Genomic DNA, 16,585 nt, shown 5'->3' with positions numbered 1-16,585 from the left:
TGTGTGGGAAACCCAAGGGGCCACAAAGCACATGCTGTCCGCGAGCTCACCATCCTCAGGAACGAAAGCCTGGCAAGTACCCTTGTCCACGGGGACTCAGCTGGGGTCTTAACAACAGATTTTGGATTAAAAGGAAAAAGGGGTGAAAAGGTCCATGTTTACTTCTGAAAGATCAAAATTACAACTTCAAAAGAACAAATAAGGGAGAGCTGAGTTAATACTGTATACTGTCCTGTACACTTACTCACACTTGCAGGATATTTTCATTAACTTCTTTCAAATGATTGATTACTGGATACTGCACATCTGTGTCCAGATTGCTTGAATGCAAGTCACTTGTTCACTGGTCCATGACCCCCTTCTCTGCTGGTTTATCTGTTGTCCCTGTGTACTTAATGGATTTAGAATAACTACACAGCAACATGTTTAGATTCTACCATAATGCACTTAACGGCAATCATCTATATGTCTTTTCTAAACCCCATACTTACTAGTCGAATATTTTTTTCTTTTGTTGTAAATTTCCACAAAGATTCAACTGCTCTCTTAAAAGCAAATCACTGATGTATGTATGGGTAGATGAAAAATTAGGCAGGCTAAGAGGTAACCCTCCTGCACATTAAAAAACCTGTTCCGTGTGATTAAGATGATTCCTTTCTCAGACTTTGACATGAGGTCCTAATTTATGAAATACGTAATTATAAATATTATTTTCATCTTGAAATGAAATATTAATCCATCTATGTAATTCTCAAATATCCATCTGTCAAGCCTTTTTCAGATGCCTGAGAAAATTGAAATTTGATGCCACTTATTCACAGCTGATGACAAAAAACCTAACAGGAGCAATTTCCAATTTTATGGGGTTGCTTTTACCCCAGCAGCACCTCATTAACATACAAGGTGCCTCTAAGTGAAAGAAAACAGATATAGTAAGAGTCATTTAATCATCACCTCCATCATTTAATAAACCTTGCTGAAATCCTTTTTGGTATACTTCCCAGTAAGAAAGTGAATGCCTCTAATGACTGGGCAACTGTTTTGTTTTGTTTTTAACAGGTTAGGTGGTTTGCTTTACCAAAACTGGAAAAGGAGCTACAGATGGCCTCCCCTAAACAGAGGTCTCCAAAGTGAATAACGTAAAAATACAAACAGTATTGCCTCTACAGGGCAGTGTACGTGGCCCAAGCCTAGGCACCTAAATGTCTTCCCTCACGTACTCTCAGGGCCCATATAGGAAACACATATGATAGTATTAATGAAAATGCTTCACAAATGCCAATGTACCCTACAAATGATGCTGACAGCATTATTATTTCTGTTGATTGATGAAACATCGAGCAGCTAATATACAGCTAAGAATTCTAAGGCATCAATAGAGTTGTAAATAAGAATTTGGATATAATATTTTGTTAAGTTAACAACAAGATGTGACACAGCGTCCCTCAAGAAATGTCTGATGGCCAAATGAATTTCAGAACGGTCAAGTGAAGTACCAAACTTACTGGTTTTTATGGGTAACCAAGAAAAAGGCACCTGTCATAAATGAAATATACAAGTCCTGTTGGCTTACTGTTGATTCTGACCAACATCTTTAAATACATCCATCCATCAGATCCTTGCACTTCTCACAAGCTGAGTGAGTCATCACCTTCTATACCAATAGAAATTTGGCAACCAATCTGTGCGTATTATGCACAAAACAAAAGCCATCTGCACACAGAAGGAAAACCTAGAGGGAACACTGCCCCTCCTCCCTTAGATAATTACCTTCTTTTGTCTCATCCCTACTTACCAGATCACTTTTTCTAGTTTTTCCACTTCTTTTAAAATAGAATCTAGAGTTCAGTCTGGCTGGTATACAATGTCTCCAGTTCCCTCCCGCATGCAGCATAGGTTTAATCAGTATTTTATAAAAGAAGAGTCAAGATTAATTAGAGTGTTCAATATTCACATTAGGACCGAGCTATTTCTGAAGACGGATGGCTCTTTTGTTCTTTCTCTCTTTAATATATCACAGAGGGAACAGGCCAGGGTGTCTGTGCCCCACCGGAATACGTCACCAATAAGCCAAGGAGACTGAGCAGTGGGCAGGTCGGCCAAGGAACGAGAGAGACGCCTGACAAATGTGAACGCATGGGCCATAAATACAATACAGCCCAGGTGGCACAGGACGCAGTGAAGCCCGCAGTATTGGGGTTAGCCTGAGCCCCTGGGAAGGAGCAGTTAAGATGACAATAGAAACACACAGCAAATCCCAAAAGTGCCTGAATAAAAATTTGCCATCATATACAGAGTGCCTTTGTAAGCATTTATTACCTGATTGATGTCATTTGTGAAAAGTCACCACAACCGCCATGCTGTTTCCATTTAGGAGGTGAAGACAAGGCAAAGTTATTCCCATCTGTTTGTCTTCAGTATAGCCCCACACAGGGGCTCCCGTAACCCTGTGGTCCCGGAGTTTGGGAGAGCAGGGCTCCCAGATTCTCCCACCCACAGGCGACACCCAGCACGGTCGGCCAGCTGTGGGTGAACTGAGACCACCTGCACGTTAGGTGTGACAGGGGACCTTTGCAGAGAATCAAACAGCAACCGTAGGGAATGAGCTGACCTTGGCTGAGATGGAACGAAATGCTCACAGAGCCTCTTTTCAATCCACTGTCCACACTGCCTCCCAGAGGGATCATTCCAAAAGCAAATGTGTTCAAGCTGCTCTCCCTGCTGCAAACCTTTTAATGGTTGCCCACTGCTCACAGCGTAATTTGCAATCCCTTCTATGTCCTGAAACCCTCCCCAGGGCCTGGCTCTCTGCCACCTGGGTTTCGGCTGTGCCCTTTTTTACGACCTTTGCTCCAGCTTCCTGAGCGGCCTGCCGCTCCCCTGCTGGGCCCGCCTTCATCTCCTCCACCGTAAAGCTTCAGCTCTGCTGTCACCTCCTCAAAGAAGGTGGAGGTACCCCACCACTGCAAGTGGGGTGCCCCCTCCTCTGTGTTCTCCAGACATCCTTATACTCCTGGATGACTGCTTTTGGATGGCTCATCCTTCTCCCTTGCTAAAGCCCTGGAATGCAGAGATTGCGTGCTATTTGTATTGGTAACTGAGCTGGATCTAGTGTGGCTCAGAGCAAATGCTCAATATTTGGTGAGTGACACCCAGTGCCTGAGGCAGCTCCAGCCGGTTGCCCAAAGTGCTACCCTTTAGAAGCAACAAAGGGTAGTCAGGAGCTCTGGTCTGACACCAATAACGAGGTGTGGACTATCCCCCATCAGAAGGAATAAGTTTCCATGAGGCCAGTGGCATCCAGCCAATGCCATTCATGATGAAGAGGATTCAGGCTGGAGTTTTTTAGGCAATAGTAACAAATGATGACTTTAGTCTATAGATAGAGAATACAGATAAAAGAAAGCTACATAGGATTTTTTTCTTTATTACTGAAAAGAAGCAAAGGCCGTGCCTCAAAACAAGACAGAATGGCCTCTCCCTCCTATCATATTTCAAAATTCATCTACTCCCAGACAATCTGAAGAGGTTTCCTTCTCATTACAAGGGGAAGGGGGGGTGTGGATTTTAGGTCAGCAGATTTATTGTTTCCAGATGTTTGCAGCTCTGGGATTTGCTGAAGGATTTCAGAGAGTAGTGTTGAGGCACATCAGGAGGTGGGGAGAGCAGAACGGAGAGACAGGCAACAGCCACGTGAGCAGGAGAGAGAGCTCTTGAAGCCATAGGGGAGGGGGCATCTCTGCAGATTACCCTGAGGACGAGGTGAGAGGCCCTTTGCTATGGCCACATGACCTTAAAAGAAACATATATGAAGTAAAGACATTTGCTTTTAAACTAAATGAAGAGCATCCTTTTCCCATTTTAAACACATGACAAAATCCATGGGGAGGGGGGTTCTTATGCCAGCAAAACAAGACTGAGCTTCCGCAACACTGGCAAGGCTTTGCCCTCCTAACAGTGTCAGAAGACAGTCATTCTTTCGGAGAATCCTCCCTGCAGGACCTTTTCTGTAAATCTGTTGTCAAAACGTATGGGCAGATCTTTGCAGCCCTGGAGGAAAAAGAGCAGCTCTAAGGGCTGGAAGTTCCATCTGAAACTCTGTCTACTTGATTTACAGCCACATCTGGGACATGAAAATATTTAGGAAGTAAAAGCGAGAGAAGGAGAAAGCTTGGGGAATATTCCGTTTTGACCCCAAGAGATGCTGTCCTCTGATAGTTTACTGAAGTAATAGATAATAGATGGACTTCTCTGGCAGTGTATACATAGGAAATATGGCCCATAAAAGACCTAAACACATAACCATCTACACTAGTTAACTCCCTCTGTAACAACACTCTTCACCAGAACAAAAACATTTCCAAACCTATTGTTGATCTTATTACAATGAAATTCACACTATGAATCATTTAGTATACCCAGAACGTTTTTTCCCAGGCTTCCCCATGCTATTCACCAGTATAACAAGAACAACAAAAGAACCTTAGCAGACTATGTAAATAATAAACAAAGATAGGTAACAAACATAATATTAATGTATAAGATGCTTTTAATGTACTTGATAGCCATAAGCTTGCAATTTAATAAAGATTTTCCATTTTTTGGTTAATTCATATGAAACAAGAAATTTTCTTTACTTTTACAAAAGTAAAATAAATTTTAAAGTAATGCATATTTTTTTTCCATTCAACAGGTCTAGGTTTGTAATATGCAGAATTTTTCATACCAAGACAACCAAAACAAAGTTTAAAAATAGATAGGACAATCTTTTATTCTTTGTTTTTTGACTTTTGCTTGTTTTTATCAAGCTTTTAAAGCAGAATGAGTCCTCCAAATCCGGGAGACCCACGGAGAGTGCGTGTTAACCCAGTAGACAGTTAATAACAGTGGACTGACTACCACTCCCTTGGTAAACACGCTGACTGGTACTTATGCTGTGCTAGTGAGCTCTCCTCTAGGCCTGGCATGTTTTTGCTCACACCAGGTAAGCTCAATGTTGACCAAAAGTCAATTTCTTTGGCTCTGAAACCTGACGGGACTCTTGAATACTATGGAAACTGTTGAAACATAGGTGGGAAAAGAAAATTGCTATTTCTATAAAAACTTACGCTGAATGCTTTGGAAAGACATAGGAAAGACAGGTTACTTAAAAAATCTGCTGTCAAATTAGGTGTAGGTGAATTAAGTCAAAAGTCTGCAAAGTTAGGGGACAGGGAGTGGAGGGAGGTATTAAAAAAATCGAGAGAACTTTGCATTCAAATAGCATTGCTCTTCTCTAAAGAAACCCAAACTGGAACCTGAAACTGACACATTATGGGTGTTGTTTATTTTAAGAAAGACCATATGCGATTCCTCTCAGTAGACCAACACTCAAAACAAAACAAGACTTGGGATATGTTGAAGGATTGGCAAATAAATGTCCATTCATATATTTTAAGTTAAAATGTTCAAGGTATGTATTGTTCATTTTTAATGATCAAGGTGGATAAGTGGGCTTCCAAATATGGTGAACAGAAAATAAAGCAGCTGACCAATGGAGTTATACGCGAAACAGATCAACAGATCTGAGAAAGTCTGCCTTGGCTCCTATCCTCTGAAAATGTCCAGGGGTAAAATAAATCAGAATTTGGCCTGGTGCAGTGGCTCATGCCTGTAATATCAGCACTTTGGGAGGCAAAGACAAGCAAATCTCTTGAGGCCAGGAGTTCAAGACCAACCTGGCCGATATGGCAAAATCCTGTCTCTACTAAAAATACAAAAATTAGCCAGGTATGGTGGCACATGCCTGTAATCTCAGCTATTCGGAGACTGAGGCAGGAGAATCGCTTGAACCCAGGAGGTGGAGGCTGCAGTGAGCCGAGCTCGCACCACTGCACTCTAGCCTGGGTGACAGAGCCAGACTCTGTCTCAAGAAACACAAAATAAAATCACAGGCCGTGCACAGTGGCTCAAGCCTGTAATCCCAGCACTTTGGGAGGCCGAGACGGGTGGATCACGAGGTCAGGAGATCGAGACTATCCTGGCTAACACAGTGAAACCCCATCTCTACTAAAAAATACAAAAAAACTAGCCGGGCGAGGTGGCAGGCGCCTGTAGTCCCAGCTACTCGGGAGGCTGAGGCAGGAGAATGGCGTGAACCCGGGAGGCGGAGCTTGCAGTGAGCCGAGATCCGGCCACCGCACTCCAGCCTGGGCGAGAGAGTGAGACTCCGTCTCAAAAAATAAATAAATAAATAAAATAAAATAAAATCACAGTAGAACCCAGAGCACATGTCATGGCTAAGCTTTTATACAGCTTCACATTCTTGGACTATATTTACTACCACAGAAGGAGGGTTTCAGGAAGCAGAAACAAAGGCAAAGGGATGCCACTATTAAAGCCAGAAGATTTCCGTAAGAGCCCTCCCTCTTCCCCATCTTTCAGTATCAAGAGCCCAAACTCATTCTATCCCTGCCCCGCAAAACTGCTTATGGGAACACTGGGGGAAGAGGCTGCCCCTTACCTTCTGACGCTGCTGAATGTTGGCCACAGTGTCAGGCTGAAAGTCCAGCTTGTCCGTGCGGCAGAGTTTCCAGTAGAGGATGACAACAATCAGCATCACCACCAGCACCGGGATGACCACACCAACAATGACCCACAAGTTGTTGCTCTGGGATTCCGGAGACGGCCTCTTCACCCTGTCCACAGCTGCAGACAAGGAAGAAAGGTCTTTCAATAACTCCCTCTTCACTCATTTACTAGATTGCACGTGTCTTCTACAAGAAACTCAGAAGTCTGTGACATTTCGGCTCAGGATAGCTGGCTCCAGGTTATACTCTCTGGATGACAGGAAATGTGACCAGCAGAGAAACACAACATACAATGTTACATCTAGAATACGTCAGGGATCACAACGACATATGGATATATCCAAAGGTACATGGCTGAATGAATGGCAAAGCTCAGTGAATTCCAGGTCTCCTGATTTCCAGTTTATTCTACTAGCTCATCCCTAACTTTTCACTGCAGGATCTTTCCGTAGCAAAACTGGTTCTGTACAACTTTGCACAAAGGCAGTTCTCTTCAAAGGCGGAGAGAAAAAACAGCTGTGTCTCCGGAACACAGTCCTGCCCGCTGCATCAAGTACCGCAGGACTCACACCCTCCCAGATCACATAAAGCACATGCATCTCAACTAGGAGTTTACGGAAGAGAACCCTTCACCTCTTTCTCCCTTCCTCACTACTCCAAGTTTCTTGTGTTCACAAATGTTTATTAAGTGTGCTGGACACAGTTTGAAAGTTGGGACGCAACAGTGAACAAGTGAAGTCCCTTGAGGTGCTTAGGTCCTAGTGGGGGAAAGGAAAAACGATCAAGTAAATGAATCACTGAATAATTTCATATCGCACTAGTGCCATACACAAAGCAACACAGAGTAAGGAGATAGGACATGTGCACCAATGCAACTGGTCGCTTCCCCTTCAGCAATGAAAAATGACAGAGATGCTGATGTTCATAGCAGTGCTATTCACGATAGCCTAAAAGATGAAAAGAACCCAAATGCCCATCCACAGATGAATGAATGAACAAAATGTGGTATAGGCATACAATGGTGTATCATTCAACTTCAAAAGGGAAGGAAATTCTATACATGCTGCTACACAGACGAACCTTGAAAACATAATGGAACAAGGAACAAGCCAGTCACGAAAGGACAAACAATGTATGATTCTACCTATATGAAGTATCTAGAAAAAACTCATGGAAAGTTTCTGCTTGGAATGATGAAGAAATTCCGGAAATGGATAGTGGTGATGGTTACACAGCCTTGTGGATGTACTCAATGCCACTGAAGTATACACTTAAAAGGGTTAAATTGGTACATTTCTTGATGTATATTTTACCACAATAAAAAAAGAAGGAAGATGATCCTTATATTTTCCGAAATGAAGCTTTACTGTGTTAATTTGGAAACTGAAGTCCTAATAAGTGTCCCATAGGCACTGCCTTCATTGCCCCACCTGTGTCTCTCCCTAAACCTTTGAAACATGACTCACTGAAACGGCGTTATTTAGGCTACCAGTTGTCAACTTTTACACGAAGCAAATCTTACTCATTTTGGATCCGTCACTCCCCAGCCTGCTGCCACACCCACCCCACCCGCCTCCACTCCTCTTTCACGGCCTAGGACAGTTGCACTTCAACTCCTCGGCCACTTAATGTCCATCACTAGCTCTTTGTTTTGCACATGGTGCCTCATTGCTCATTTTAAATGCTTCCTGTTACATAAATGGATCATCCGTGAAATGCTACACTTCTGCACTCATTCATCCGGTCTTGACGCCAAATCTTGTCTTTTCAAAAACGTCTTAGTTGTCATGGGCAGGGACTAAGTCTTATGCTCCTTTCATATCCTGTGATGGTTAACACCTGCTATGGGATCAAAAGGTATCTGCTCAAAGACGTAATAACAAAAAGGGTTCTTGGTGCTGGTTTAACTTTGGGTTTAGACACCTGAGGGAGTGACAAGGGAGGGAGCAAGCATTCTAAATCAAATGCACCAGGGAGAAAAGCACAGATTAGAGAAGAGGCTGCATGGGATGTGGTAAAAAGCAACAAAGTGTGAAAAACTTGTGTTTTTTAATTTGGGCTGAATATAGTGAATATATGTAGCTCATTTTGCATAAAAGCAACGGACAATATAGAAGTAGGGACAGAATCATACTGAGAAGCTGAGACAACTGGACACTCTTCTTAGTTCTTTTGTGGGTGTGGTTGTTGGTTTGCTTTTCTTTTTGAGATAGGGTCTCACTCTATCCCTCAGGCTAGAATGTGGCGGCACAATCAAGCTCACGTGCAGCCTCCTGGGCTCAGGTGATCCTCCTGCCTCAGGCCCCCAAGTAACTGGGACTAAAGGCACACCCTACCATGCCCAGCTAGTTTACTATTATTATTATTTGTAGAGATGGGGGCTTGCTATTCTTCCCAGGCTGGTCTTGAACTCTTGGGCTCAAACGATCCTCCTGCCTCTATCTCCCAAAGTGCTGAGATTACAGGCATGAGCCACCCCACTTGCCCTCTTCTGACGCTAACCTAGGAAAACCCTGATGAGGCAGAGGTTGATCAAACTGGGCCCTGACACCAGTGTCCGGGGGCTGCCTTTGGGCTATCCCTGGTGTTGACTGAGAATTCCTTCAATCACCAGCCTGGAGATCCCAGGATCTTTACCCATGTGGTTTTCGGTACAAAACTGAGGAAAAGAGGTGCAAGATCAGATGTGAAAGGTGCCCATATCCTATTGCAATTAACTGTTTAAAATGTCAAGCGCTTGGCTGGAGGAGGGCACATCTCCTACAATCAGGAATAGCATATATGAAGAAATGTAACGAAGTTCTTTGGTTAGTTTGTGCTCATAGTTTGTACTCACTGCTTTGGAGGAGAACACATCAATACATGATCATATCTCACATACACAAACACAAACTGCCAATGAGTATTTGCTTAAACTCTCCCATCATCTTCCATAAAACAGAGAAATTATACGCCCATCAGCTTTCATCTCGGTTGGTCTCCAGGGACAAGTACAGATTTCACAAGAACCTTCTACTATCAAGGATAATTTTAAAGCTATCATTTTTTTAAAAGTTGTCTTTATCTCCTACATGTTCTCTGTATAGATTTTTCTGTATTCTCTGATGCTGAATTCCCTCTAAATGTTTACCTTTCCTTTTATTGCTGGAAGCAAGTTTTACCATTGTCTTACCAAGACTGCTTGCAGGATCATAAAGGAAAAACATCGACATTAAAAGAGGAGTCTGGGCCAGGTGGGGTGGCTCATGGCTGTAATCCCAACACCTTGGGAGGTCAAGGTGGGAGGATCGCTTGAGCCAGGGGTTCAAGACCAGCCTGGGCAACATGACAAGACCCTGTCTTCACAGATAATAAGAAAAAAATAGCCGGGCGTAGTGGTGGTGACTGTGGTCCTAGCTACTCAGGTGGCTGAGGCAGGAGGATCACCTGAGTCCAGGAGTTTGAGGCTGCAGTGAGCCATGATCAAGCCACTGCACTCCAGCCTGGGTGACAGAGCAAGACCCTTTCTCCAAAAAAGAAGAATCTGATTCATATCCTAAAGGACTATTTAGAAAAACACACTCTTCCATGTGCCTCCTTTTTTTTCATTTCTAAATACTCAAAATCTGTGAAGCGGGGCTGGGTGTGGTGGCTCATGCCTGTAGTAATCCCAGAACTTTGGGAGGCCAAGGCAGGCGGATCACAAGGTCAAGAGATCGAGACCATCCTGACCAACATGCTGAAACCCCCGTCTCTACTACTAATACAAAAATTAGCTGGGCGTGGTGGTGCGGTCCTGTAGTCCCAGCTACTTGGGAGGCTGAGGCAGGAGAATCACTTGAATCTGGGAGGCAGAGGTTGCAGTGAGCCAAGATCACACCACTGCACTCCAGCCTGGATGACAGAGTGAGACTCCATCTCAAAAAAAAAAAAAAAAAAGTGAGGTGGAAAGGAAATTACTGACAGCAGCCAGGGCCAGGCAGGCAGGAGTGAAATCTTCCAACAATAATAAAGAAACATCAGAATACCTCTGTCTACACTGTAGAGTGGTGTGAGGATAGGTGGGAGAGAAACAGGACTGAAAAGGGGAAGGATCAAGGACTTCTTTGTGTTAAAAGACCCTGAAGGAAGCCAATAAATTCAGGGTGCACCTCCCAGCTTCCTGCATGACTCACTGTCCCCGCCAATGTTCAAAATATGACATAGAAGATTTTGGAATAAATACAGAGCAAACACATTATTTTGCCTCAGACAAAATTTATAAAAAAAAGCAGCAGTAAAGGAATGAGGGACAGATATTAAAGTTGATGTACTATAAATCACTATAACACCCCACCTACAAAATGCTAGGTAGAAAAAACAGCAGTGGAGGCTAAACCTACAAGCAATTGAAATCCAAATAAAGAAGGTCTTGGTGAATGAATTTTAACAACTGGCACTTCACCATCGGGGTTATACACACATCGGAATGCTTTTACATGCAGAGCTCACTGTCAGAACGAGCCTGGCTTTGGAGCCCAGCACAGCCCAGATGGCAACACCTCAGGCACTTACGCTGGGCAATGGCACCCTGAATTCGGTAACCCAAGATAATGGCTGCTCTCTGGAGGTCCATCTTGTTAATCAGGTCCGAAGACTTGACTGCACTGAGTCTTTCTCCATCTTGATCCTCCACAAAGTAGATGAGCTGTACAGGATTGTCATCTCCCTCCAGCCTCGACACATTTACCACCTGAAAGAGCAGAAACCATTCACATTGCAGAAGTTTGTGTTTCTGGATGCCCTCTCTCAGGCTGCTGAATCCTGATTATATCACTCAGGATTTATTCCAATCCTCATAATAAGCTCCGTAAGCCATTCGGGGGCCCAGAATCACCATGGTGCTCTCTGTTGATGAGAAGAGGGACAATGAAGAGTTCCTTTGTGTGGAGTAACAGGTTGCTTCATCTCGCTCTACATCTTTTCTGGGGCAAAGGGGCAGGGAGGATGCGCAGAACCAGGGCTGGCGAGTCCAGGTGGTCTAGAATCATCCCCACAATCTCTGACGTGCTGACCACGTCATAAGAGAGCATCATCCTCTCAACATTAACTATAGGATTAGGTACATCCCTGGTTCTCTGAAACTATTAATGATTCTACCCAATCCTTTCTTCAGCCCATTGGTATTTCCTCCTCATTCTTCTAGGGCAGGGCTTCTTAACCTCAGCTCTACTGACAATCCCTTGACATGGGGTGCATTGTAGATGGTTAGCAGTATCCCTGCCCTCTACCCACTAGGTGTCCCCACCCTGCACCACCCAAGGTACAACCAAAAACATCTCCAGACACTGCCAGATCCACCCTGGAGGACAAAATCACCCCCACCCACCACTGCTCTATGGACAATAAACCTCATAAATTCATAATCTTGTGGGTCAAATAATACTTTGATTCATCCCAAAACTTCTCTCTGGTGTTAAAAGACAGTCTTTTTATACCCTTATTTCAAAATCTAGCACACTTGACATACCATACCTTTTCATTTCACTCTATTTCTCTTAATAATATGCAACAATTTTATTGCCTCTTTAGACTCCAGCAAAACTCTGAACTTCCATCCTGAGAAAAGGATCAGCGATGGCTCCGAGCTCCTTATTTTATACATGCCATTTAAATTGCTGGTCTCTACATCTGCCATTGGCAACATGCAGCTGCTACTTCTCTGTCCACACGTGTGGATTTGTAACACCACCCTGTGCTCTGGACACAGCTGCTGGACTCCTCCTTCACCATGGGAAACTTCCGGCAGATCAGCAATTTCATGGTTTCACTGTGAACTCCTTCTTCCAGATCGTGTCTAAAGATCTTTAACAACACACGTCCAAACCCTCTTCCCTCAACAATCTGTTCTTTATGCTTCATCCTGAGAAGGACTCATTGTCCTGCCCTCTGACTGCTGTTTCAAAGCCAGTCTCCTGACCACTTCTGTTCCCCAGCCACCTCCTCCCTCCCTGACAACGGTGCTGCGATGATTAATTTTTCATTAGCTTCTAGAATGGAATGCTATCCAAGGACTACTGAAAAGGAAGTAGATTATATCCACCTGACTCTCTACCCATGTACCTCCTTACTCCCTTTTAAAAGTTCTAATAAATTTAAAGAACATAGTTTCTTCTTCTAGAAATCACAGTCCCCAAAATCCAGTGATATCCACCTTGATTAAAAATTCTACAAGTCTATCTAGTGCTCCGGTTTGGATGCTGGAGCCCCTCCAACTCTCATGTTGAATTGTGATCCCCGATGTTGGTGATGGGGCCTAATGGGAGGTATCTGAGTCATGAAGGCAGATCCCTCATGAATGGCTTGGTGCTGTCCTCGAGGTAATGAGTTCTTGCTCTACTAGTTCCTGAGAGAGCTGGTGTTAGAAAGGGCCTGGCACCTCCCTCCCCTCTCTCTCGCTTCCTCTCTCACCATGTGATTTCGACACTGGCTTCCCTTCGCCCTCCAGCAGGAGGGGAAACAGCCTGAGGCCCTCACCATGACACCAGTACCATGCTTTTTGTACAGCCTGAAGAACCATGAGCCAAATAAACCTCTTTTCTTTACAAACCCAGCCTCAGGTATTCCTTTATGGCAACATCAATGGACTAAGACATCCAGGTGGAAAGTAAGCCAGGAAAACCTAATCCCAGCATCCTTTCTAGACTACTGCCTATCAGATTCCTATCTGGAACCCTTATAACCACGGTATTAAGGAGTCATCGTCACTTTGGTTAACATTTTCAATTTCAAAATTTATTTTCTGAGTAAAATCACCTCTCTCTAGAAATTACATAGCCAACTAATGTTGAAAAACACATGCAAAAAAATGCATAAAGAATAAAATGAAAATCAACCAAAATTCAACCAACCAAAGAAAATCACTGTAAACATTTTAGCATTTTCGTTCTCCTCTTTCTCCATGAATTCCATATTAACATTTGGATTACATGGAATACATACTTTGGGGCATCTCTTCACTTGAGTTTTGTTTTTGTTTTTGTTTTTGGAGACAGTCTCACTCTGTCACCGAGGCTGGAGTGCACTGGTGTGATCTTAGCTCACTGCAACCTCCGCCTCCCAGGTTCAAGTGATTCTCATGCCTCAGCCTCCCGAACAGCTGGGATTACAGGCACATGCCATCATGTTCAGAAAACTTTTGTATTTTCAGTAGAAATGAGGTTTCACTATATTGGCCAGGCTGGTCTCGATCTCCTGGCCTCAAGTGATCCACCCGCCTTAGCATCCCAAAGTGCTGGGATTACTGTGAGCCACTGCACCCAGCCCACTTGAGCATTTTTCTATATCACTCACTAATTTTTCTTTTAATGACTGCATAAAATTCCAACACATAAAGATTTACTATAATTTTATTCACCCATTCCCCAATTGCTGGACATCTAGGTTGTTTCAACATTTTCAATTTACGACTTAAGTTTTGATGAACAGCTGTGTTAACATGGTACACAAATCCTTATCTACATCTTCATGTTTGGTCACTCTGAGGGGGAAGAGAAGCAGAGCATGGCTTATCAGCAATCTATCAGATGGCACATTGGCCTGTATGTGCCACTTTCACAAACCTGCATGCCTGCTAAGGGAGCTTGCACGTCAAATTCAGCCCCATATTATACACTTTTATGGTGTCCTGTAACTGTTTCACGGGCAGAAGTTAACTCGCACTTAGACCTTGGGCTCTAGGAAGCCAGGGATTGTTGAATAAGGCAAAGCTTTTATAATGTATTCTAATTTTTATTCTTTGTTGATACTTACTTAATGATTACTCTCAATTGTGATTACTTTTTAAATTTCTCTGCAACTTACTGCATCTGGCAAAGGAACTATTTTAGTAACCTAAGGACTGCATTTCTGGGAGGGGGATAAAGAGTAATGGTGAGAGGGACACACTGGTAAGCGGGCTAGAGGATGATGATGCAGTTCTAGGCAACACTTCCCTGCCCCCGGCCCCCACCCACAGCCAATATCATTTGCATCTTTTCCTCTAATGCCTCTAACCCACCCACCTCCCTACCCTGCCTGCCAGCCCACACCCCCTGCTTCAGAGTTCTACCCTGGTTTCCTGTTTCTGAAATGCCACAGCTCTAAATATACCATTTTCGTAGTTCAGCAAGTCAGCAGTTGTTAAGAAAAAAATCCACATAATTCATATGGAGATGGAAATTAATGACAGCCTCCACCTCCAACTTTCTGTGAGTACGGGCATTTTTAAATGGGTCACGTTTCAATTCAAACAAATCTGTCTTTTGTAACCTGTTTGCCAGTTTACCAAGTAAAGAAGATTTAGGGTAATATGAGACAACCAGGTGTCTCCGGTGGCAGGTACCTATAGTACCAGCTACTCAGGAGGCTGGGGCGAAAGAATCACTTGAACCCAGGAGGCGGAGGCTGTAGTGAGTTGAGATCATGCCACTGCACTCCAGCCTGGGCGACAGAGCGAGACTCTGTCTCAAGAAAAGAAAGAAAGAAAGAAGAAAGAAAGAAAGAAAGAAAGAAAGAAAGAAAGAAAGAAAGAAAAGAAAGAAAGAAAGAAAGAAAGAAAGAAAGAAAGAAAGAAAGAAAGAAAGAAAAAAGCTCAAGTGAAGAGAGGCTACAAAAGGCAGTGTCATCCAAATGTTACCAGAGAATTCATGGGGAAAAAAGAATGGAAGGAAATATGCTGAAATGTTTAGTGATTTTCTTTGGTTGGTCAAATTTTAGGTGATTTTCACTTTATTCTTTACACATTTTTTTTACACGTGTTTTTCAAAATTTCTCTAATTGGCTATGTAGTTTCTGGAGAGATGTGATTTTGCTCAGAAAATAAATTTAAAACTGAAATTGAAAATGTTAACCAGAGTGATGACTCTGTAATACCATGGAAGCAGAGAAGATGAAATGCTCAAGCAGAGGGCAGCACAGTTCCCTCTATCTGATCTCCTATGGCCTCTTCCAGTTGAATGATTTTTCACTACAATGCTATCAATAATACCGACCATGCCATCAAACAGGCTACACTTTTGTTAATTAAAAACTACTATTTGATAAACGAGGTCCTGTGATGATATGGCAACCCAGTAAGACAATTCTGCTCTGCTCCGCAAGGTCTATTGTTATACTACTACTTACTAAGGCCTTGGTAAATATTTGTCTAGACTCCAGTTGAACTGAAACGCTGCCAGATTCAGTGTCTACCCAATAGAGCGATCAGTGGAAATCAGAATTTTCTCATGGCACTTCCCATTTGCATAAAAATACAGGGTTTTAGATGGAGTGTGCACTCACACACAAGCGCTGTCTCTCTCCCTCTCTCTCCCTCCCCTCCTCCTTTGATGTGGAGTACCTGCACCACGCTGTTCCCTGCAGCTACAGTGGCCCTTCTCCACATCCGCCTTCTGGTGGAAACCTCGCTGAGCAGCTGGGCCAGCTTGCGTTCCATCTCGGCTTGAAACACTTCATTCTGGAGTTGCTTCTCCACGACGCCCAAGAGAACTACATTTAAATGAAAACATACATGGCACCCAAGACAAGTCAGCAGTAAAAAAAAACGGGGTGTGTGTGTGTATGTGTGCATATGTATTTGAAATTAATGCAAGATTGCCATAAAATGCCAATCCCTAGACAGGAGACATCAAAAGGAGAAAAAGTGATCATGAATGGGGAGAGTCCAGGAAATGCAGCCCATGAGTCTTATCTAAGCTCCAAACTCTCAGTGTTACCCAGACTGGTGGCCAGAAGTCCCAGGAACAAGGCACGGTAGGAGCTTTGGCCTGAACGGCGCCTACACAAGACCAAACATTTTGTCTGCACTTATCTCAACACTTCTGGAATTGGTGTGAGTTCATTGTCTTGCCTTGAGACTTGGACTCACAAACTAACTTGAAAAAAGGAAGCCTGCCCATCTTTAGTTATCTACTTCAGACAAGATGATCTCAACAGACAATCGCTTGCCAGCATGGTCTGGGAGGAAGGAGCATGTGCTTTTCAACCAGAACTGGTTTAAGTTTTCTTTGAGATACAAC

At 43.4% G+C, this 16,585-nt stretch overlaps 1 protein-coding gene across 2 annotated transcripts in view; it reads right to left on the bottom strand.

The window, feature by feature from the left end:
• Window positions 1-16,585, bottom strand: part of KIAA1549 (KIAA1549 ortholog) — a 148,538-nt gene that overhangs the window by 56,868 nt on the left and 75,085 nt on the right. For both annotated transcript variants that reach the window (XM_033193013.1, XM_033193014.1), the window contains exons 8-10: window positions 15,907-16,055; window positions 11,103-11,280; window positions 6,503-6,687 (exon numbers count right to left, since the gene is read on the bottom strand). In XM_033193013.1, the coding sequence (XP_033048904.1) occupies window positions 6,503-6,687; window positions 11,103-11,280; window positions 15,907-16,055 (512 nt within the window). The remainder of the gene's footprint in view (window positions 1-6,502; window positions 6,688-11,102; window positions 11,281-15,906; window positions 16,056-16,585) is intronic.

This window comes from Trachypithecus francoisi, unplaced genomic scaffold (genome assembly GCF_009764315.1).
Source record: "Trachypithecus francoisi isolate TF-2019V2 unplaced genomic scaffold, Tfra_2.0 Lachesis_group4, whole genome shotgun sequence".
NCBI lineage: Eukaryota > Metazoa > Chordata > Mammalia > Primates > Cercopithecidae > Trachypithecus > Trachypithecus francoisi.
This window is presented reverse-complemented; position numbering and strand designations above follow the sequence as displayed.